The sequence below is a fragment of the Triticum aestivum genome, chromosome 7A, assembly GCF_018294505.1.
Source record: "Triticum aestivum cultivar Chinese Spring chromosome 7A, IWGSC CS RefSeq v2.1, whole genome shotgun sequence".
Lineage (NCBI taxonomy): Eukaryota > Viridiplantae > Streptophyta > Magnoliopsida > Poales > Poaceae > Triticum > Triticum aestivum.
In genome coordinates this window covers 25,438,340-25,462,186 of record NC_057812.1, presented here as the reverse complement: position 1 = coordinate 25,462,186, position 23,847 = coordinate 25,438,340, and the positions used below count along the sequence as shown (strand labels likewise).

The 23,847-nt window shown below is 43.8% G+C and overlaps 1 protein-coding gene and 1 pseudogene across 1 annotated transcript; one reads left to right on the top strand and one right to left on the bottom strand.

Moving 5' to 3' along the window:
* Positions 1–1,039: 1,039 nt before the first annotated feature.
* Positions 1,040–2,193, top strand: LOC123152875 (protein SRG1-like; annotated as a pseudogene).
* Positions 2,194–3,140: 947 nt separating this feature from the next.
* Positions 3,141–4,735, bottom strand: LOC123151627 (uncharacterized). The gene has a single exon (XM_044571308.1). The coding sequence runs from the start codon at positions 4,631–4,633 to the stop codon at positions 3,281–3,283; it is 1,353 nt and encodes a 450-aa protein (XP_044427243.1). The 5' UTR covers positions 4,634–4,735; the 3' UTR covers positions 3,141–3,280.
* Between the last annotated feature and the right edge of the window lie 19,112 nt (positions 4,736–23,847).

The window sequence follows — 23,847 nt, the reverse complement described above, 5'->3', positions numbered from 1 at the left end:
ATCATGATATAAGGAAATAAATAATAACTTTATTATTGCCTCTAGGGCATATTTCCTTCAGTACGAGCATGAGAACAAGAGGGATATCCACGCGCGCTCCTCCTTCGCCGCCCGCCTCGCCACGCCACGCCTCGTCACGACGAGCCGCGCCGCGCCGCGGGTTGCGGGAATGAGCCGAGCCGATATCTAAATTTTTGCCACGCACTACGGGTATACGAAAGGTCACACGGAAGATAAATTTTTTTTCAAAAGTGGAGTTCGAATGCGAATGGTGCAGCCCTTCGGCTGCTGGCTGTTCGCTTCGCCTCCGTCTCTTCGTTTCGCCTCCCGTCGCTGCCCTCTCGCCTCCTTCTCTTGCGCCTATAAAAGGGAGGTCGCTCCTCCCAGAGAGACGCACCAGAACTACTCCTTCCCTCGCCATCGGTTCCATCTCTGAGCTGCTGCTATCTTCCTCATCCCGGCTTGCGGCGTGTACCGCACGTCGGGACAGTAGGCCTCCGAGACCGCACCTTTTGAGTCCTGTACGTGAGAAGGGTGATAAGGTTTTTGGGGAGCGCTCTGTGCGACTACTGGCTTCTTCATCACGGACTCCGACGACTACTTCCCCGACGACGACTTCTTCCCCGATGTCGACTACCTCAGCAACGACATGGCTGGAGAGGATGTCGACCCCAAGTCCAGTGCTTCTGCTTCTGTTGTCCCGTATGTGTTCTTCTTCTTTCTGTCAGATGTCCTGCCACAGTTTCTCGTACTAGTACTTGCCCTACATGTGTTAGGTTCTACTCCATATATGCAACATGATCTAGTGTCTGTCCTAGATGTGTTCAGTTCAAGTTCATATATGCAAATGCTATTTACTTTTTCTCCGTCAGGTTGCATGACTTGCTTTATCACGGCTATATTAGTCATGCTTTATCTAATATTTCTGTTAATAAAATCATTTGATAAATTACTCATATTTCCAACACTTAGTAGTACTCCACAATTTTAGTACGAGATCAAACGTTCATATTCATCTTGCTTATATATATGTACCTGCATGCAGCTCAGTAACCATGGTGTAGAGACCACCATGATGGATGGCACGATGATTGCTTCGAGGGAGTTTTTCAAGCGGCCACTCGAAGACAAGAAAAGGTACACCAACCTAATCGGCGGTGAGCAATTCCAGTTTGAGGGGTACGGGAACGACCGGGTGAGGTCGCCGGACCAGATCCTAGACTGGCCTGACTGCCTCTACCTCAAGGTGGAGCCCGAGGACGAGCGACGCATCGCCCTCTGGCCAACACATCCTGAAAACTTCAAGTCACCTATTGGTCAGAGATATCACTTTCCACATTTCCAGGCTTGGGGTTTATGTATCATAAGCTCATATATTGTTTTCTTTGCAGGGATATTCTGCACAACTTCACAAAAAATGTGGGGGAGTGAAGGACGATCTGCTCCGGGCAATGGCGAAGCTACTGCAGTTTGACGATGACGACTACTTTGTGGACCAGCTCGGGGAGAAGGCTGAAACTAACGTGAGATGCAGCTACTACCCAGAGTGTCCAAGGCCAGAGCTTGTATTTGGTCTCAAGCCTCACTGCGATGGAACCGTTCTCCTCTCATGGTCGATGACAGCGTCGGTGGCTTGCAAGGTCTAAGAGATGGGGTGTGGTGGGATGTACCGATCATACCTCACACACTGCTGGTCATTATAGGAGATCAGACTGAGGTGCGTTTTTTAATAAACTAGAAGTACTATTTTGTATGGTCAGGTCAGAACGAAACCGTTTATGTTTTCCATGAAAAATACTTCCATGGTATAACAAATTTATAGTCTTTGCTAGCATATCCATAATGGAACAAAGCAATCAAAATTAAATGCCAGGGTTTACGGATTGAAAAACCATTTTGTCAAGAGTTTCTAAGGTCATGGACTAATTGAGTTAAATGTTTTGTTTAATAGATAATGAGCAATGGGTTCTTCAAGAGCCCTGTGCATAGGTTGTGACAAATGCAAAGAAAGAGAGGCTATCAGTAGCTGTAGACTATTCTGTTGACCATGAGAGAGAAATCGAGCCATGGGCTCAGCTGATCGATAAGAAGAGACTAGCACTGTACATGAAAGTGAAGGTCAAGGACTACATTGCCGGGCTGTATGAACATTTCTCTCAGGGAACGATGGTTATTGATACACTGCAGATATAACTATGTGGTATCTATCATGGAAAAAAATGTGATCAAATTATGACCAATGTTTGTATTGTGTATTTCTAAATGTCACTTGTATTAAGTACTCCCTTTGTTCAACAACACATGTCATTTCAAGTTCTTGCATGTTTTACATGCTAATAAGAAAATAAAGTTATAATATTACTAATGTGTTCTAAATGAAAATTTTGTGATGCTTGGATTGCTGGTCATGTGCTTCAGTTGTCTATAATTAAGTTGAAACAGATCCAAGCCAACTAGCTGACTGACCCCTGCAACAACCAATAGCTTTTGATTGACTGATTAGAAAAATTAAGTTTTTTTTTCTTCTTATGAAACTCTCAAGCCGCGTCCCTTGCAATATTGTAGTTAGCTCTACGTAGTATATTTCAAGTTGGCCATCCGCTTGGGTTTAAGTGTGTGGAGTATTTGCTGGTAAATTGATGCATGGCGACCCCAGAGATGCATCCATCCTTTGGGAAGGGTAATTTTTCTTCTGGAGGTAATTTTTTTAATTACCGAATAATTCATCCATGGATTGGCGGCTATCGAGTCTTTTTTCATATTTCAAATTTGATGGACCTTGCAAATGCTTACTCAGCTATGCTTTTCTCATAGTCAAGTACGTTACAAGTTTTATCTTGATCTCTACTTTAGCCATGAAATAGTGAACAAATTAAGCAGCATGCAGGATATAGTGTTATATAGCATGCAGGTTCAGTTGAACTATCAGTTATAATCACAATTAACTGTATACTTAATCTTAAAGAACTGAAACTTTACTTCTTAGATAATGGAGAACTGGAAATGCACATAGCTTAAACACCCATTTAAAACATCATTACGATTTGTTTAATATAGAACATCAATGGTTCAGCAAGCACACCAAGCAGTCCTGATAAACACATATCAAAACAGAACACAGAATGCAGAGGCAATTGATCTGAATATGTCAACTCCGTGCTGTTGATCTGATGAAAAAAGTCAATGGAAAAGTTTGTAGCCAATGCACCCGTACGTAATATATTAACTTAGGTGTTCACCAAGTCTGCCACACAAAAACCTAAGATTCTTGTAGCTCCTACTAGGCCCAAGCCCACCTCATAGCAATTAGTCCAAAGATTACTGACACAACTACTAGTCCCCAGAAAGATTTCGCAATTTTCTGTATAGCTCCTCCCAATTTAGTCCGCTTGATCCTGCCACCAGCCAACTGAGACATGAAGTAGGCAGGCCAATCCATCTCAAAGGGTATAGCACTCTGGACACTGCTGCGAAACCACTCGGTGACCGTCTCCATTGCACCAGTTTGGAGGTCTGCAATGTACACACAACCTTGATTGTCATTGACCAGCAGTTTGCCACTCATCTCTCCGATACACACGCATCGCACAAGGTCGATCTTAATCTGCGTGGGTCGTTTTAGCTTGATCATCTTTGTGCGGTACCAGCGGTCCACGTTGTCATCCTCACTTTTATAGTCACCTTGACATGTCCAGATCTCCAGCATGGTGAATTTCCTATACAAACGAAGTAACGATAGCATCCCGTCATTGGTGACACTAAGCATTGGTTCACTATACAAGTTGAGGTCGATTTGGTACGGCGTGATTGGGAGCCTTGTTAAGGACATGTGGGCAGTCTTAGCGCACACACTGAGCGTGTAAAAGCTTGACGTCCGCCTGAAAAGCCAGTGTGCCGCGCCTTGGCACACGACGGCGTTGGCCTGCTGGGGCGCCACATGCACGCCGTGCTCCAGAGTGCCAAAGAACTGTCTAGGCGTGCTCCAGCTCCACTCAGCGGGCATGAACACATGGAGATTGTACCCTGGCTGACCTTCGTCGACACTGATGATTAGCACTTTGAAGGAGACCTCGTAGATTGGCCATCGCCGTTTGTCGGAGCAGCAATCCAGATCGGTTAGGATGGTATACCCTACCATCGTGAATTTTCCATTGTACTTCAGCGGGGGGAGCTCGCGACCTACGCCCGCGAGCGGATCGCACAATGCCAGACTGAAGCTTCCCTCGGTCGTCATATTGTTGGGGTAGACGAGTTCGACGATGTGATTGAGAAGAAGGCCGCGACGCGCGGTGAGCGGCACCGTGTGCAAGCGACCATCCTTGAGGAGGCCGTGGATGTAATGCCCGAGGAAGCGGTAGCGGTCTCCGAGGGGCGACCATGGCGCCAGGGCGAACGACGGCGCGGGCGCAGAGATGATTCTGGCTGGTCGTTCTTCACGGGACAGTTGTGTGACGAGGAAGCCGAGGAGGAAGGACGAGTGGGGCACGCCCTCTGGCCAGAGGCGGAAGAGGAAAGAGGTGTCGGCGATGAGGCGGCGCCACCGATTGCACGTCGCGGCGCAGCGGAAGAGGGCGGCAACGCCCGTCACGCGCACCAGGATCTCCACAACGATGTCGTCCGGCAGCGCCTCCATTGATCTTCGCTAGCTAGGGCCGGCGCGGCGCACCGAACTTGTTAGCGATCGATTGGGTTGGGTCTCGATTGTTAGACTTAAACACGATTTAGTGCGCGGAACGTGCACGTGGTCAAGTAGGAATAGGAATCCATGTACGAGTAGGTTACGTGCATATATCCTAGTAGAACCAGTATTAGCAAACCGAGTAGAATTGCTGATAGCTAGAAGAACGCCCGTGCGTTGCAACGGGGCCACATTAACTTTAAGAGTTCAATATTAATATTTTCATACATATCAATCCTTCTCCTCCTTCCGTCTGCCACCGAGACAGGGACCTAGACTTTGTGCTGCTCTTATTGATTTAATGAAAAAAGTTATTTATTTCTGTTAGAACACAAATGCTTAGATAGCATCTGCATGTCAGGGAAGGATAATGTGGCCTGGATAGCATCTGCAAGTTAGGGAAGAATTATGCGACCGTGTAATATTTGGATAGGAACAAACATGGACGTGCCTTGCACCGTTGCATTACCGCCCAACGAACATGGACGCCGCCGCCGGCGGCCCGGTGGAGCTCGAACCCGAGAGACTCTGCTGCTTGCTGGGAGGGGTCGGGGAGGGTCGGAGCACAGGAGCATTGACGTGAAGAGAGAGTAGGCCGGGGAGATTACTGTGCACGCCGCACAGCGACTTGGACCTCGGAGGGCCTTGGCTCTGTCAGGAGGAGGTCCCGAGTTCCTGCCGAGGACAGCCTGACGGGGGAGACGCACGGCCGCTCGTGGAAGAAAAAAACACGTATTATCACGCAAAAATAAAAAAAGTTTGAATTTATTTTGTCAAAAAGCTAAGAAAGACCGGTGGAAAACCAAAAAGCCGAAAATAAGGGGGAAACCTGTCTAAAAGCCGAAAACGCGTGCGAGAAGTTTAAAAAAATCACAAGGGAGCACCTAGAGCGCGACACGTGGCGGCGGCTGAGAGCACACAACTTGGCACACTCTCAGCCCACCCCCAAGTGAGTGTTGGCAGGCTCCCAAAGGTGCGCTCGTCAACTAGTTGCTCTCACAAATCGCACCCCCACCTTACCGCATGGCTGGACTACCCCCATCCAATGTCCTTGGGCCACTCCAAAAAGAAGTTCTCTTGGGTGTTAGAGGCAGCTGCATTTTTTTTTATGTTTGTTGACTGAAAAACTGACCCATCTACGCAATTTTCTACCGCACCTATGCATGGTACATATTTGATTTTGCTTAGTATATACAAAATGTAGTAGAGGAAAAAGGGGGACTTAGTGTATACAAAAAGAATGCAAAAATAAATAAATCTAAGACAAAAAAATAAATTCATCAGCAAAACTTTAGTCCCTTGTTCTTCCATTGGAAAAGTTTAATGATCTCTTCCAAAGAAAGAACATTGAAAAGGATGAGAGGTTGTTTTCAAAACCAACTATGATGTGTAATAGCAAAAAGAAACACTGAGGGAGATAATACATAGGGGATAAAGGATCAAACATCCTTTCAATATTTTAATAAACATCACTGTAACATCAGGAAGCAGGAAAAGCACAAAAAAGACGCACGCACACAAAGAAAAACGCTGATAACTGGCCACCCATACTCATAGTTGATACTATTTTGAAAAGAGGTTTGAGTGGCTACAAGCCACAGAGGTGCGTACAGGCGCATGAAATATATCATTCACTTAAGAAAAGTGTGAATAAGGTGTCAAACAACATTAAAATAAGAGTAGTACAAACTAAGGGGGATATGGTTACATATGGTGAAAACACAATGGCCAAGTACAACTAGCACCATCCTTATTGACCTCAAAGCTGTAAGAAGGATCAACGTCCAAGCCGTGACACGACCACATCGTGTTTAGGAGGGTGATTGTTAGACTTAAACACAATTTAGTGCGCGGAACGTGCACGTGGTCAAGTAGGAATAGGAATCCATGTACGAGTAGGTTACGTGCATATATCCTAGTAGGACCAGTATTAGCAAACCGAGTAGAATTGCTGATAGCTAGGTTCACTCTATATATATATATATATATATATATATATATATATATATATATATATATATCAAACAATCGATTCTTGTGTGTTGTGCTATCTACGTGAGCTAGCTATAGATCAAGTTGATATTCTGGCTAGAGGTGCTCGTACATACTAGTACTACATACACGTCCAGATAGATCGATTGCTAAGAGATTAGCTTTGTCCGGACGGGCGACACGGGAGGCGATCTCGATCCAGTTTTTTGCGACCTCCCTTCCGATCTCTCTTCCCTCGCCGCCGCCGGGCAAAACCCGTGCGGTCGACGGTGGCGGCGGGGCCCCGGCAGTTCCGCAACGACGAGTTGAAGTGAGCAGCAGCGACGATGAAACTCTGGCGGCACCGCGTCAGCCTCTGCGTAGATGCGGCGGTTCATAGCGCTAATAAATAGCGCTGTTGGACCAGCAGATTCACGCAACAGTACAGGAGAAGCAGCACAAGCAGATGCGGGATGTGCTGCTCGCTTCGATCTGGTGCACGCGGGGCGTGGTGTCGCCTCGGAGCGGCTCTTGCTGGCTGCAGCTTGACAGAGGTCACGCGCAACCCGGCTATGATGTCCATGACGGCGCATGAACGCTGCAAGGTGTCGTTCTCAGATCCGGCCATGGCGTCCGATGGGCCTGGGCGGCACTCTCTCCTGTGAGGTGACTGTCTGGTGTAGTGTGCTCCGCCGCAGCGATGGTCCGTCTAGTGGTCACTTTGGCCTAGTATGGCGGCACCCTCGCTGCGGATTGCGATGGTCACGAAAGGTCTTTGTGATGGTTTCTTCCTCCAGATCCAGTGACTACTGTTGGCGTTTATACTGACGACATTGCGAGATGCACGCAGAAGGCTTCTTTATGGGTTTCAGTGTCTCTCACTTTAGTTAGTCAGTCAGTCTTCGACAATGGCATGCAATCTATGGACGGCGACTTGACGCAGAGGGAATGGTTGTGCAGTAACGAGGGTGATTTCTAGCCCAACACATGTAGCTGCTGGAATCGCGAAAAAGTGGTGGCGACAACACATGTTGACTTTGATGTGGTGCTTCTCGAGTACCTTGTCTCGAGCTCCGGGGTGAAAACCCTAGGTATGGCCAGAGTTGGTATACCTGACATTGATGATGCTTTCGCATCGTTACCTTGTTGAAGGCATTGCTTGGATGCTCGGACTTGTTCTTTAGGGTGAAAACCTAGCATTTGACATTTGATGGTCGAATCCAGTGACGGTGGCGCATGGGCATTGTTTCCTTCTTGAAGACGTTGTTGTTGAAGAATCTCATGGTCCTTGTGTTGTCAAAGAGATGGTTGGTGCGGATATGGTTGTTGTAGTACTTTGTCGATCGCTGTTTTGATCACTTTTTTAGCTTTGATCTTGTATGACTTTGCTCTTTGCCGGCATGTTTTAGGTATGTGTGCGTTAGTGTTGGCTATGTGCATCCTAGCTATGCAGAGGCTGGGTGTACGCCCATTATGTTTGTATCCACTTGATGCTTCATTTTGAGTAATAAAATTCACCCTTTGTAGAAAAAAAGAGATTAGCTTTGTACTACGGTCCATCTCTGCGTAAAGTAATACGTCGAGTTCGTCAGCCAGCTTCGTTCATCATCGTTGTTTGTGGTCGATCGTATCGCCGTCGCCGGAGGTACTCGGCGTCGGGACTGGGCCAACAATTGGTATCTAGAGCAAGGTTGATCTCCTAATAACGGGAGGTCATGTCGGACGACGAGAAGAACAAGCAGCTGGCGGAGTACTCCGGTGTGGCTAAAGTAATTGCTGCTCCGGCGAGATTGGAGTATCCACGATTCGACCGTGCGAACTTCGTGGTGTGGGCGACCATAATGGAGTGGGCGCTCGAGGCCAATGAGCTCTGGGATGCCATCGAACCCGGCGGTGACGAGTACCTGAAGGGTAGTGCCTTGTATCGGAAGGATCGCCAGGCTATCACGCCCATCTGCTCGGTGATGCCGGTGGACGTGCATCAGCATCTTATCTCGAAGACATCAGCAAAGGAGGCGTGGGACACACTCAAGACATTGCATCTAGGGCACTCGCGTGTGCGCGAGGCAAACTTGCAAACTTTGTTGAAAAGTTACGAGAATCTGAAGATGGGAGAGGACGAGACGGTGGACGCCTTCGCCGCAAGGGTTGCATCAATGGTAAACGGGATTCGCGGTCTCGGAGAGAAGTTGGAGGACATCTCCGTGGTTCGGCGTTTCCTACGTGCCGCTCCACCGTGCTACATGCCGATTGTGTGAGCGATCGAGCAATGCGTTGATCTCAAGACTCTCACTTTGGATGATCTGGTTGGTCGCTTCAAGGCGCATGACGAGCGGATGAAGTTGAGTTACGGTGACGCGAAACAGGATGAGTACCTCATGCTTACGCGTGCTCAGTGGGAGGCAATGGTTTCCAAAGAGAACAATTCGACAAGGCGTCCGGTAGCGGCGGAAAGTACCGTCCTGCAAAGGACACCGACGAACAGTCAGAGAAGCCAGGGAAGAAAAAGTTCAACAAGAGGAAGATCCGCTGCCACAACTGTAATCTGCTCGGACACTTCAAGTCGAAGTGTAAGAACACCCCGAAGAAGAAGGCGCTCATGGCCCAGTTAGGTGATGAAAGTGATATGATGTTGTTGTGCGAACTCGTGGACAAGGTGGATCCAGTTCTTCAAGTGTCGGCTAAAGAAATTGTCGTGCTCCATGAAGAAAAAGTTCACTGTCAAGATCATGGTTCGGAAACTCATGTCGACGCTACGGACATGGGGGTGATTCCGAAGCTTACGTCGATGTTACGGGCATAAGTGCTAATTTCGCTGGAGCGGATGCAGCAATTGCCGCGTGTGCTCGGCCATGGAGAAGCAGTCTTCGTACGACGTGTCCAGAGAAAACAAAGGTGTACATGGCGTCGAAAGTCCACGAAGCACAGTTTGCTAGTGCAAAGATGAACACGTATACAGCGACAAAGGTATAGGACGCTGGTGTAACGTGCCCTACACGTCATAGGCCAGGGGAGCACGTCGCTCTTTTTGGTGGCACTAGAAGCCAACCACCGTGTGACACAGCACCGGCTCAAAGGAATTCGCATGCATGCACGCAGCAAAGTGCAGACATGCTAGAGGCCGACGACCGAAGCAGCCTAGCAGTAGGATGGGTGGCTAGCTCACATGGTGGTCTATGCCAACCAAAGCAAAGGAGCAGGCCAGAACGGCCAGAATATGGCGGCAAAGATGCAGCGCCAATTGCATGCCCACGGGGTGCACTTGCATCACTTGGTGGCCAGTCAAAAAGTATGTTCTGTACACTGCCTCTCAGGCAAGAAGCGGGCATCAGTGGTGGCTCGCAGTTGTCAAGAAAATTGTACGCAGGGGAAGAGGCTTCTTCGGCACCTGCGTCGCCTCCGAAAGTACCGGAGGAAAGGACACTGTCATCTGCATAATTGTTGCTTCAACCGAAGTTGCACCCGTATCTGGAGAAAACTTTTTGGACGATTGACCCGGAAAAGGTGAAAAGTAGTGGGCGATGGTTTCTGAGCGCCGAGGAACCGGCAGATTTCAAGGATGCGAATACAAAGAAGTGTTGGCGTCAGGCTATGGAAGAAGAGTTGAGTTCGATCCACAACGACAATGCATGGGAGCTTGTGGACCTTCCCAACAATGAAAAATTCATGGATCTCAAGTGGGAATTTATGATCAAGAAAGATGTCGATGGGTCCGTGAAGCACAAAGCGAGGCTGGTAGCCAAAGAGTACGTGCAAGAGGAAAGTGTGGACTTCGAAAAAGTGTTCATTCCCGTTGCAAAGATGGAATCGATGGAATTACTCATCACTCTCGCGGTTCAGGAATCATGGAAGATACATCAAATGGATCTACAATCCGTTTTTTTTTGAACGGCGAGTTAGAAGGAGACGTGTATGTGAATCAACCACCGGGGTTCATCAAAGAGGGACAAGAGCACAAGGTACTGAAGCTACACAAAGTCTTGTACGGGCTACGGCAAGGCTCTCGGGCGTGGAACATCAAACTTGATCAGACGTTAATTTCTCTTGGATTTGAGAAAGCCCTACTAGAGTATGCAATGTACAAGAGAGGTGAAGAAAGGGATTGTCTACTAGTTGGCATCTACGTCGACGACCTGTTGATAACTAGAGCAGATGAAGAGGTGATTGCAACGTTCAAGCTACAAATGAAGGAGCTTTTCAAGATGGATGATCTAGGTTTATTGAGTTGCAACCTCGGGATCGAGGTACATCAAAAGCCGAAGGGGGTCACACTATGCCAGAAGGTATATGCAAAGAAGGTACTTGAAAGCCATGGCATGAATGATTGCAATCACATTATCGCTTCAATGAAACCTCGTCTTGAGCTAAGCAAGAAGGAGATGGTGAAACTACTCGGCTACAGTGGTAGTGACAAGGAAGGGATTGTTGACGACCATAAGAGTACCTCGGACGTGGCATATTTCCTGGGCGGAAGCATAGTAAGCTGACTATCACGAAGACATAAAGTGGTGACATCGACTTCAAATGAAGCAATGTGTCAAGGTGTGTGGCTAAGGAGGCTACACGGTGATCTCATGGATCGAGATCCGGAACGAGTGGTGCTTAACGTTGACAGTGAATTTATAACTTTTCTACCCGAGAATCCAGTGCGGCATGATAGGAGCAAGCACATTGATATGATGTATCACTACATGAAAGACAGCGTAGAAGAAGGTAAAACAGAGGTCAACTACATTTGCACCGACGATCAGCTGGCGGACATCCTGACCAAGGCTTTGAATCGAGAGAAGTTCTTAAAGATGTAAGAAGGATCAACGTCCAAGCCGTGACACAACCACATCGTGTTTAGGAGGATGATTGTTAGACTTAAACACGATTTAGTGCGCGGAACGTGCACGTGGTCAAGTAGGAATAGGAATCCATGTACGAGTAGGTTACGTGCATATATCCTAGTAGGACCAGTATTAGCAAACCGAGTAGAATTTCCGATAGCTAGGTTTACTATATATATGTCTGTACCCTGCTTGTAAAAGTACCACCGTGAGAAAATCAATACAAAGTCAACAGGCTCGACAGGAGCCTGCGGCCATCAAACAATCAATTTTTGTGTGTTGTGCTATCTACGTGAGCTAGCTAGATCAAGTTGATATTCTGGCTAGAGGTGCTCGTACGTACTAGTACTACATACACGTCCAGATAGATCGATTGCAGGAGATTAGCTTTGTACTACGGTCCATCTCTGCGTAAAGTAATTCGTCGAGTTCGTCAGCCAGCATCGTTCATCATCGTCGTTTGTGGTCGACTGTATCGCCATCACCGGAAGTACTCGACGTCAGGACTGGGTCAACATCGATCCAAGTTGTATAAACCTTTTCAACGCCCTAATCTTGTTAAGGACTTGTAGGAAATCATAAGGGGGATGGTTGAAATAGAATTAGCACGTTGGCCTTGTTTGGATATTCTAACTTAGTTAGAGGTTAGAGTTAGATTTTAACCCTGAACTTACCCTAAACTAACTCTAACCAAAGAGGTGTTTGAATGTTAGGGTTAGATGGAGCGCGGATACGGCGAGGCTTCTTCACGGGCGGTGCGAGAGGGAGGAAGGGAGAGGACGAGAAGTTTTGAGGAAGTGGCGAGGGATCTGCTGCGGGGAGAGTTAGAGAAAAAAGTGCTTTTTTAGTAATTCCGAGAAGAACTAACCCAAATAAACACCTCTTGAGCGGGTTAGATTGTTTGGATGGATTAGATGCAGTCTCAGTCGAGTTGTTATCGTCAGATTTGATTTGTCTTTTGCTCAGTCGAGTTGAGCGGGTTATTTGGCACCCGCCCATCTCACCTCCCTTTTCCTGCAGCACAAACAACGCAGGTGAAGAAAATCGAACACGGGACCATAGAGATGGAACCACACCGCAATAACCACCACGCCAACACGCCCGACGTGTTAATATATTCTTCCGACGTTTCTTATTTCTTATTTCCTCTTTCCTTTTTCCTTTTTTTTTTCTTCCTTTTTTATTTTTTTGTTTCTTTTTTCCTGGTTTGGTGATTTCTTTCAATTTCGTGAACTTTTCTTAAAATGGATGAGTTTTTTTTCTCAAAACTGATTTTTTTTGTTCAATTCAATGAACTATTTTTCAAATTTGATAAACTTTTTCTAATTCTTTTGAATTTTTTTTTTGAAAATCCATGAACTCTTTTCAATTTCGATGAACTTTTTCTCAAAACTGATTTTTTTTCATTCAATTCAATGAACTATTTTTCAAATTTGATGAACTTTATCTAATTCTTTTGATTTTTTTTGAAAATTCATGAACTCTTTTCAATTTCGATGAACTTCTTCTCAAAACTGATTATTTTTTCATTCAATTCAATGAACTACTTTTCAAATTTGATGAACTTTTTTCATTTTTTTTGAAAATCCATGAACTCTTTTCAATTTCGGTGAACTATTTTGACATTCGATGAACTTTTCTAAAAATGGATGAACTTTTTATTATTTTTTATGAACTTTTTTCAAGTTTGATGAACCTTTTTTTTCAGAAACGATGAACTTTTTGCATATGTGATGAACTGTTTCTGTAATCCCATGAACTTTTTTCAAATCCGGTGAATTTCTTTTTCAAATTTGTGAACTTTTTTCAAATCCGATGAACTTTTTTTAATCAAAAATTAGGAAAGTTCATCGATTTGAAAAATAGTTCACGAGTTTGGAAAATTTCATCATATGAGGAAGAAAAAAAATAAGAAACAGAAGAAAAATGGAAAAACAAAAAAGGTAAGAAAAACCTAATAAAGAAAAGAAGTGATGTAACCTACCGGATCTGTCGTTGTGGCTGAGTGGTTAGCTTGTTGTAATACGAGACAGAAGGTTGCCGGATCGAGTCTCCTCACAAGTTCCAACTTTATTTTATTTTTCCTGTTGTGCGCACTCCTTTTTTGGGCCGGCCCGCTTCCCGTCGCTTGCGAGCGCCAACCGGCGCTTAAAGCGCGGATTAGGAGCTCCCACATATACCAACCGCTCGCTCAAGTTGCTGGGAGTAACTAGTTAACGAGCGCTCCTTCGGGAGCTTCACAACGATCAGCACCACTTGGCGCGCTCTCAGCCGTTTACCACGTGTCGCGCTTTGGACGCTCCCTTATACAAATGCTATTTTTTGGATGAATATAATTTGGTTTTCTTGTTATAAATTGTACTACATCAAGAAAACGGGCTTGACTAGAGAAGGGGCTAACGGGTTATACTCAAAAAAATAGGCTAGCTAATGGGCAGGACCAAAATAAACAACTAATGGGTTTGGCATGATTGAAATTATTGGGCCAGAACCTTAATTGGGCTGGTTAGTACATGGGCCATGCTCGTCGCCACGTCAGATCCACATGGATGCCCTGCTAGTTCCACTTTGCTTTTAGATTATGAAAATCTGTGACAGTTTGCTCCGTCACCAAGGTTTGGGCCTAGTTTGGGCCCATGGCAGACCCATGACGGTTGATACGTCTCCATCGTATCTACTTTTCCAAACACTTTTGCCCTTGTTTTGGACTATAACTTGCATGATTTGAATGGAACTAACCCGGACTGACGCTGTTTTCAGCAGAATTGCCATGATGTTGTTTTATGTGCAGAAAACAAAAGTTCCCGGAATGACCTAAAACTCCACGGAACATCTTATAAAAAATAATAATAAATCCTTGCCGAAGATGAAGACCAGGGGACCCACACCCTGTCCACGAGGGTGGGGGGTACCCCCCTAGGGCGCGCCCCCTACCTCATGGGCCCCCTGCAGACCTTCCGACGCCAACTCCAACTCTATATATTTGCTTTCGGGGAGGAAAAAATAGAGAAGAAGAAATCATCGCGTTTTATGATACGGAGCCGCCGCCAAGCCCTAAAACCTCTCGGGAGGTCTGATCTGGAGTCCGTTCGAGGCTCCGAAGAGGGGGATTTATCGCCGTCGTCATCATCAACCATCCTCCATCACCAATTTCATGATGCTCACCGCCGTGCGTGAGTAATTCCGTCGTAGGCTTGCTGGACGGTGATGAGTTGGATGAGATTTATCATGTAATCGAGTTAGTTTTGTTAAGGTTTGATCCCTAGTATCCATTATGTTTTGTGATTGATGTTGCTATGACTTTGCTATGCTTAATGCTTGTAACTAGGGCCCGAGTGCCATGATGATGCCTCTTTTTGAGCGCTTTTCCTCCCAAACAATCCAAGAAAAAGGATGATGAGGATTTTCAGCGCTTTGCTGAAATGATTAGACCTATCTTTCTGCGTATGCGATTGACTGATATGCTCAAAACTAATCCTTATGCTAAGTATATGAAGGATATCATTACTAATAAAAGAAAGATACCGGAAGCTGAAATTTCCACCATGCTTGCTAATTGCACTTTTAAAGGTGGAATACCAAAGAAACTTGGAGATTCAGGAGTACCCACTATACCATGCTCCATTAAAAGAAATTATGTTAAAACTGCTTTATGTGATCTTGGAGCCGGTATTAGTGTTATGCCTCTTTCTTTATATCGTAGACTTGATTTGAATAAGTTGGCACCTACTGAAATATCTTTGCAAATAGCTGATAAATCAACTGCTATACCTATCGGTATTTGTGAGGATGTGCCTGTTGTGGTTGCAAACATTACTATTTTAACGGACTTTGTTATTCTTGATATTCCTGAGGACGATAGTATGTCTATTATTCTTGGAAGACCTTTTCTAAATACTGCAGGGGCTGTTATTGATTGCACCAAAGGCAATGTCACTTTTCATGTTAATGGTAATGAGCATACAGTACACTTTCCGAGGAAACAACCTCAAGTTCATAGTATCAACTCTATTGGAAAATTCCATCGATTATATTTGGAGGTTTTGAATTTCCTCTTCCTACTGTCAAGAAGAAATATGATATACTTATTATTGGGGATGTGCATATCCCTGCTGAGGTAACTTAGTGTTATTCGAAATTTCTCCGGTTTCATGTTATTCGGAATGAGTTTATTAACAAGACCTGATCAACCTTGTTAGTGGATTCCTTTTGATGAGCATGAGATGGATGAAACTAGAAGCACAACCTTCTATACCCTCTTTATACTTTCTGTTATTTAGTTGAAATAAAGTAAAAATAGTATTTTTTCTGTCTGTTTCCTGATTTATCCGTGCAATATAAAAATATCCCGAAAATAAAAGTCCTCTAAATGCCATGCCAATTTAATATGATTTTTTCGGGAATATTTGAGGATTTATAGTGCAAAAATCACCGCGGGGGGAGCTGCCACCTGGTCACGAGGGTGGAGGGCGCGCCCCCCTGCCTCGTGGGCCCACGGTAGCCTTCCTCCACTTATTCCTGCACCCATCCTCTTCTTCCTCCCAAAAACACGAAAAACCAGCTCAAGCACGAGTTCTAGCCCACTTTGCTGTGATTTTCGATCTCCTTGCTCAAAGCACCTCTCACAAAACTGCTTGGGGAGATTGTTCCTTGGTATGTGACTCCTCCATTGGTCCAATTAGTTTTTGTTCTAGTGCTTTATTCTTTGCAAATTTTTGCTGCATAGGTGACCATGTTCTTGAGCTTGCATGTCAAATTTATATGGTGCCAAGTAGTTCTAATGCTTGATATAGGCTCTAGGCACTTGTAGGAGTAGTTGCTATCAGTTTTATTGAGCTTTGTTCACTTTTGTTTGAAATTACTAAAAATTTCAGAATATTTCAGAAAAAATGAAGAGACTTTTGAGGGGCTCATCGAGCCGAAGCTCGAAGGAAAAGAAAAATGAAGAAACACAGAGGCCCAAATATAATTTGCCTCGTACCGCGGAGGTCCGGCCGTGTGAATGGCCTTCCGATGACTTCTTGAAACAAGCCGGGATTTATGAGGATTTCTATTCATTGATTGAAAATGCTGGCCTCACCGACTTCCTCCACGACCAACATCATCAATATCTCTTACTCACTAATACCTTTGTGCAAAACTTCTACTTTTCCCCTAAGGAATCACCTTCTTCAGTAGAGTTTCATTTGTATGACATTGTTAAGAAAATGTCATTAGCTGAATTTTGCGAGGTTTGTAAAATACCCTCTGAGGGTACCTTGGATGAACCAACCCGTAAATATGTGGAAGCATTTATTAACACCATCACGGTGGGAGAAACCAGGAAGGTTTCTGATGCAAGAATCACTAGCATATATTTTCCTATTTTACGCTACTTTGCCATATTTGCTAGTCGTTGCTTGATTGGTTGTGGGAATTGTGGAAACCTTAGCGTTCCTGATATTATTATTTTGTTCCATGGTTTATACCGTGATAACACTGTTAGTATGGGCGGAATTATTGCTAGACGGTTAAGTCTGAACCGTACTAAGGGCCCCATCTTTGGAGGCATTTATGCTTCACGCCTAGCTGCACATTTTAACATTTCCTTTAGGCTTCATGAGAAAGAAGAAAAATTGCTGCCTAATGCTTATTTAGATTACAAGAGTATGCTAGCGCATGATTTTATTGTTAAGAGTCGGGAAGGGGAGATCAAATATAAATTATTCTTTCATAAACATCATCCTGAAACTATTACCTTGCCTGCTCCTTCCTTGATTAATTTTGAAGGACCTTATCTCGTTACGTGGGCTGCCGTTCAAGCTTACCGAAATCCTGCACCAGCCCCGGAACCGGAACCACAAGATGAGCCTCCACGACAATCTGTTTATTCTTGGGATCCGGAGATGGTTGTTAGCCAGTGGCAGTCAGAGTCCTCTTCATCACAGTACGACTCTAGTTATTCTTCGTCACAGTACGACCCCAGCTACACCTACGGGTATCCGCCAGGCCATCCCTGGCAATAGACCAACTTAGGCCAAAAGCCTAAGCTTGGGGGAGTACGTATTTCTCACCGACATTACATTTATGTTCACACACACTTATTGCTAGATGTCAGTGCTCATACTCTTTCACTGTAATATCCATGCTTGTTTATTTTCTTTTTCCTGCTTTCTTCTTGTGTGTTTGCTAAACCTTAAGAAAAAACAAAAAAATTAGTAGTAGTTTATTTTCTTGCTATAGTAGTAATAATTAAAAAGAAAACCCAAAAATATTTCCCGTTCTCTTTTACTTGTTGGGAGCTTTCCCGTATAAATAGTTTTTATTTTTTTTCTTTTCTTTAGGGGTCGATAGGAGAAGACCATGATTAAATTGTTGAAGTGGCTCTTATATGCATTATTGTTGATTTAACCAAGAGCCCATATTGCCTTGTCTTTCCCTGTTTATTGAATGCTTGCAGATTCCAGCTTAGTCCAATGCACATACACTCTTGTTATTATTCACATCGTTCGATCATGCAAATGAAAGGCAATTATGATGATATATGATGGACTGACTGAGATGAGAAAAGCCGGTATGAACTCGACCTCTTCTGTTTTTGTAAATATGATGACACTAGTAGAAAAGGGGGCTTTGGTCCAGGCCGGGTAAGCCCATTAGTCCCGGTTTAGTCCAGAACGGAGACCAATGGGTGCATTTATCCCGGTCCGTGCGGCTAAGGCATTAGTCCCGGTTAACCTGGGCCCTTTAGTCCCAGTTTGTGCCACGAACCGGGACTAAAGGGTGCGATGCCCATTAGTCCCGGTTGGTGGCACCAACCGGTTCTAAAGGTTAGACCTTTAGTCCCGGTTGGTGCCACCAACCGGGACTAATGGGCTTTCAGGCATTAGTACCGGTTCATGGCACGAACCGGTACTAAAGGTCCCATTTTCAAACTCTCCCCCCTGGTGGACCGCCTTTTCAGTTTTAGAAAAAACAAAAGAAAATGATGGAAATGTCAATAAAATAAAATAAAATAAGTTTCCCATGTGATATGTGGTCTAGTTGTTGGGAAAATTTACAAATATGAATTTCGACTTTATTTACAAAATCTCTCTGGAATTTGTAAAATGGGCATAACTTTTGCATACGAACTCGGATTAAAAAGTTTTTTATATGAAAAATCATCTACTCAAAAAGTTACATCCGATGGAGAAGGCCTATGGCCTGTTTGCATATTTGTAGAATCCTCAAATTCCAAAAGGAAAAAAAGTTATGCTCAAATTTCAGTTTTTTTTAAATTTTCATTAAATCTGGTCAAACTATGGTCAAACTACTTATTCAAGAAGTATTACTGTTACTAAATAATTATTCAAGAATATTAGTGTTATTAAATAATTATTTCAGCTTTTTTGAATTTTGGTCAAATCTGGTCAAACTATGGTCAAACTGTGGTCAAACAATGGTCAAACTACTTATTCAAGAAATATTAGTGTTACTAAAAAATTATTGTTTTTTAGAACAATAGTTTCAAACTCAAACAGTGAAATGTGTGACTTCATGCTCAAGCTAAACTCCTGAGGGTTAATAGGATTGACATCTTACTATTGTCAGGAAAACAACGAGTGCAGACTTGGAAACGAGGGAGAATAGAACCCGGAAGTTAAGCGTGCTCTGGCTGGGGGAGTGGGAGGATGGGAGACTGTCCGGGAAGTTAGATGATTTGGAATGATGAGGGGTGATTAGAGATTAAATTGAGCAGTGATGAGGGGTGATTAGAGATTAGAGGTTAAAATAATTCAGGAATTTGAAAATAACAAAAAATTCAAAAAAAATTCAAAAAAAAATCAGAAAATTCCTTTAGTACCGGTTGGTGTTACCAACCGAGACTAAAGGTGGACCGGCCACGTGGAGGGCCTTTAGTCCCGGTTCTGGATTGAACCGAGACTATAGGCCCTTTTTCTACCAGTGTGAGTTCATCGTTCTTGATTCAGCTTATTATGAATAAACATGTTTGCAATGACAATTAGAGATCATAGTTACTTGTGCCATGCTTGATTAGCTATGAGTTATAATGGTTTACCTTGCGTGCCAACATGCTATTGAAATGGTTATGATGTGGTATGATGAGGTGGTATCCTCCTTTGAATGATTTAAGTGACTTGACTTGGCACATGTTCGCGCATGTAGTTGAAACAAATCAACATAGCCGTCACGATAGTTATGTTCATGGTGGATTATATCCTACTCATCCTTACATCCAATGTTTATTAATTTTAATGCATGTACATGGTTGTTGTCGCTCTCTAGTTGGTCGCTTCCTAGTCTTTTGCTAGCCTTCACTTGTACTAAGCGGGAATACTGCTTGTGCATCCAATCCTTTAAACCCCAAAGTTATTCCATATGAGTCCACTATACCTTCCTATATGCGGTATCTACCTGCCGTTCCAAGTAAATTTGTATGTGCCAAACTCTAAACCTTCAAATAAACATTCTGTTTTGTATGCTCGAATAGCTCATATATCAACTAGGGCTGCCCTTATCTTCCATGTTAGGCGGGTTATTCTCAAAAGGAGTGGACTCCACTCCTCACTCACGAGAAAATGGCTGGTCATCGGGATGCCCAGTCCCATGCTTTATGCAAACTAAATCAAAATTAATTACAAACAAAACTCCCCCTGGGACCTGATGTTTGTTGGAGGCACTCGTTGTTTCGAGCAAGCCATGGATTGATGCTTGTTGGTGGAGTGGGAGTATAAACTTTACCATTCTGTTTGGAAACCGCCTATAATGTGTGTAGCATGGAAGATATCGCCATCTCTTAGTTGTTATGTTGACAATGAAAGTATACCGCTCAAAATATTATTTATCTTTATTTCAAAACCGAGCTCTGCCACCTCTGCAAATCCCTGCTTCCCTCTGCGAAGGGCTTATCTATTTACTTTTATGTTGAGTCATCACCCTCTTATTAAAAAGCACTAGCTGGAGAGCACATCTGTCATTTGCATTCATTACTGTTAATCTATATTGGGTATGACTATGATTGGATCTCTTTTACCATGAATTACAATGTCTAGTCAGTCCTTGATCTTTAAAGGTGCTCTGCATTTATGTTTTGCGGTCTCAGAAAGGGCTAGTGAGATACCATCTTGTTATATCATATTATGATTGTTTTGAGAAAGTGTTGTCATCCGAGATTTATTATTATCGCTCACTAGTTGATTATGCTATTGATATGAGTAAACATGAGACCTGAGAATTATTGCAAATGTGGTTAGTTATGACCTTTGCTGAAAACTTGAATGCTGGCTTGATATATTTACAACAACAAGAGCAAACAGAGTTTGTAAAAGTCTTTCTTTCTCTTTCAATTTATCAACCGAATTGCTTGAGGACAAGCAAGGGTTTAAGCTTGGGGGAGTTGATACGTCTTCGTCGTATCTACTTTTCCAAACACTTTTGCCCTTGTTTTAAACTCTAACTTGCATGATTTGAATGGAACTAACCCGGATTGCCACTGTTTTCAGCAGAATTACATGATGTTGTTTTATGTGCAGAAAACAAAAGTTCTGGGAATGACCTGAAACTCTACGGAACATCTTATAAAAAATAATAAAAAATCCTCGCCAAAGATGAAGACCAGGGGGCCCACACCCTGTCCACGAGGGTGCCCCCCCTAGGGCGCGCCCCCTACCTCGTGGGCCATCTAGAGACCTTCCGACGCCAACTCCAACTCTATATATTTGCTTTCGGGGAGGAAAAAATAGAGAAGAAGAAATCATCGCGTTTTACGATACGGAGCTGCCACCAAGCCCTAAAACCTCTGGGGAGGGCTGATCTGGAGTCCGTTCGGGGCTCCGGAAAGGGGGATTCGTCGCCGTCGTCATCATCAACCATCCTCCATCACCAATTTCATGATGCTCACCGCCGTGCGTGAGTAATTCCATCATAGGCTTGCTGGATGGTGATGGGTTGCATGAGATTTATCATGTAATCGAGTTAGTTTTGTTAAGGTTTGATCCCTAGTATCCATTATGTTCTGAGATTGATGTTGCTATGACTTTGCTATGCTTAATGCTTGTCACTAGGGCCCGAGTGCCATGATTTCAGATCTGAGCCAATTATGTTTTCATAAATATATGTGTGTTCTTGATCCTATCTTGCAAGTCTATAGTCACCTATTATGTGTTATGATCCGGCAACCCTGAAGTGACAATAATCGGGACCACTCCCGGTGATGACCATAGTTTGAGGAGTTCATGTATTCACTATGTGCTAATGCTTTATTCCGGTTCTCTATTAAAAGGAGGCCTTAATATCCCTTAGTTTTCATTAGGATCCGCTGCCACAGGAGGGTAGGACAAAATATGTCATGCAAGTTCTTTTCCATAAGCACGTATGACTATATTTGGAATACATGCCTACATTACATTGATGAATTGGAGCTAGTTCTATGTCACCCTAGGTTATGACTATTACATGATGAACCGCATCCGGCATAATTATCCATCACCGATCCGATGCCTACGAGCTTTCCATCTACTAGTTTACGCTTATTTACTTTCCCGTTGCTACTGTTACAATGACTACAAAATACCAAAAATATTGCTTTTACTTTCATTACTCTTTTGTCACCGTTACCGCTACTATCATATTACTGTGCTACTAAATACCTTGCTGCGATACTAAGTTATCCAGGTGTGGCTGAATTGACAACTCAGTTGCTAATACTTGAGAATATTCTGTGGCTCCCCTTGTGTCAAATCAATAAATTTGGGTTGAATACTCTACCCTCGAAAGCTGTTGCGATCCCCTATACTTGTGGGTTATCAACGGTCAAGAGTCGTCATGGAAGGTGCGGTGGCAAATTATGATGCGATATACATGACAGATTTGTAATCCGTCATGGATGTGCACACATGACAGTTTCTGGGTAATCCATGACGGACTAGTACCGTCATGTATTATCATGTTTCTTGTAGTGATTAGTCACATTGCTTGCAAGGCTTATTATGATGTGCATTACCGAGAGGGCCCAGAGATACCTCTCCGATACTCAGAGTGACAAATCCTAATCTCGATCTATGCCAACCCAACAAAACAGCTTCGAAGATACCTGTAGAATATATTTATAATCACACAGTTACGTTATGACGTTTGATAGCACACAAGGCATTCCTCCGGTATCCGGGAGTTGCATAATCTCATAGTCAAAGCAATATGTATAAGTCACGAAGAAAGCAATAGCAATAAAACTTAATGATCATTATGCTAAGCAAACAGATGGGTCTTGTCCATCACATCATTCTCCTAACGATGTGATCTCGTTCATCAAATGACAACACATGTCTATGCTTAGGAAACTTAACCATCTTTGATTAACGAGCTAGTCTAGTACAGGCTTACTAGGGACACTGTGTTTTGTCCATGTATCCACACATGTATCAAGTTTCTGGTTAATACAACCCTAGCATGAATAATAGACATTTATCATGATATAAGGAAATATAAATAACAACTTTATTATTGCCTCTAGGGCATATTTTCTTCACTGATTTTTTGTCTTCACTAGAGGGAAAGTCTTCATTTTTTCTTCGTGTGCATGTGTCCCTTGCTTATTGCGTCCTAACCATGGATAATCTTCATCACTTAACAGGATGCTTGAGTCAGTCTTCACTATGAAGGGAGGAATTTCATGAAACTTTTCATAATCTTCAGACATGTCTTTCTTGTCCTCCACTCCCACGATATTTCTTTTCCCTGAAAGAACTATGTGGTGCTTTGGCTCATCGTATTATGTATTTGTTTCCTTATCTTTTCTTTTTTCTCGGTTTGATAGACATGTTCTTCACATAGAAAACTTGCGACACATCATTGGCTAGGACGAATGGTTCGTCTGTGTACCTAAGATTGTTGAGATCCACTGTTGTCATTCCGTACTGTGGGTCTACATGTACCCCGCCTCCTGTCAGATTGACCAATGCACCGAAACAAGGGGGGCTTAAATTACGTCCATAGTAAAGTTCCCATATCTCCCATATGTACCCATAATACGTGTCCTTTGCCCTATTGGTGTTTGCTGAATCAAAGCGGACACCATTGTTTTGGTGGGGGCTCTTTTTATCTTGGGCAACCATGTAAAATGTATTCCCATTTATCTCGTATCCTTAGAAAGTCAATACAGTCGAAGATGGTGTCGTGGCCAACAAGTACAGCTCATCTCCAACAGTGTTGTTACCCATGAGATGTGTCTACAACCAACCGCCGAAAGTTCTCATGTGTTCACGTGTAATCCAGTCATTAGACTACTCCGGGTGTTTGGAGCGTAAAATATTCTTGTGTTCATTGACATACGAGGCCACCAAGGCAGAATATTGTGGAACTGTGTAGTGTTCTTGCGCCCAAGAA

Coding starts and splice junctions, on each gene's coding strand:
- LOC123151627 (XM_044571308.1), bottom strand. CDS start 4,633: ATGGAGGCGCTGCCGGACGACATCGTTGTGGAGATCCTGGTGCGCGTG.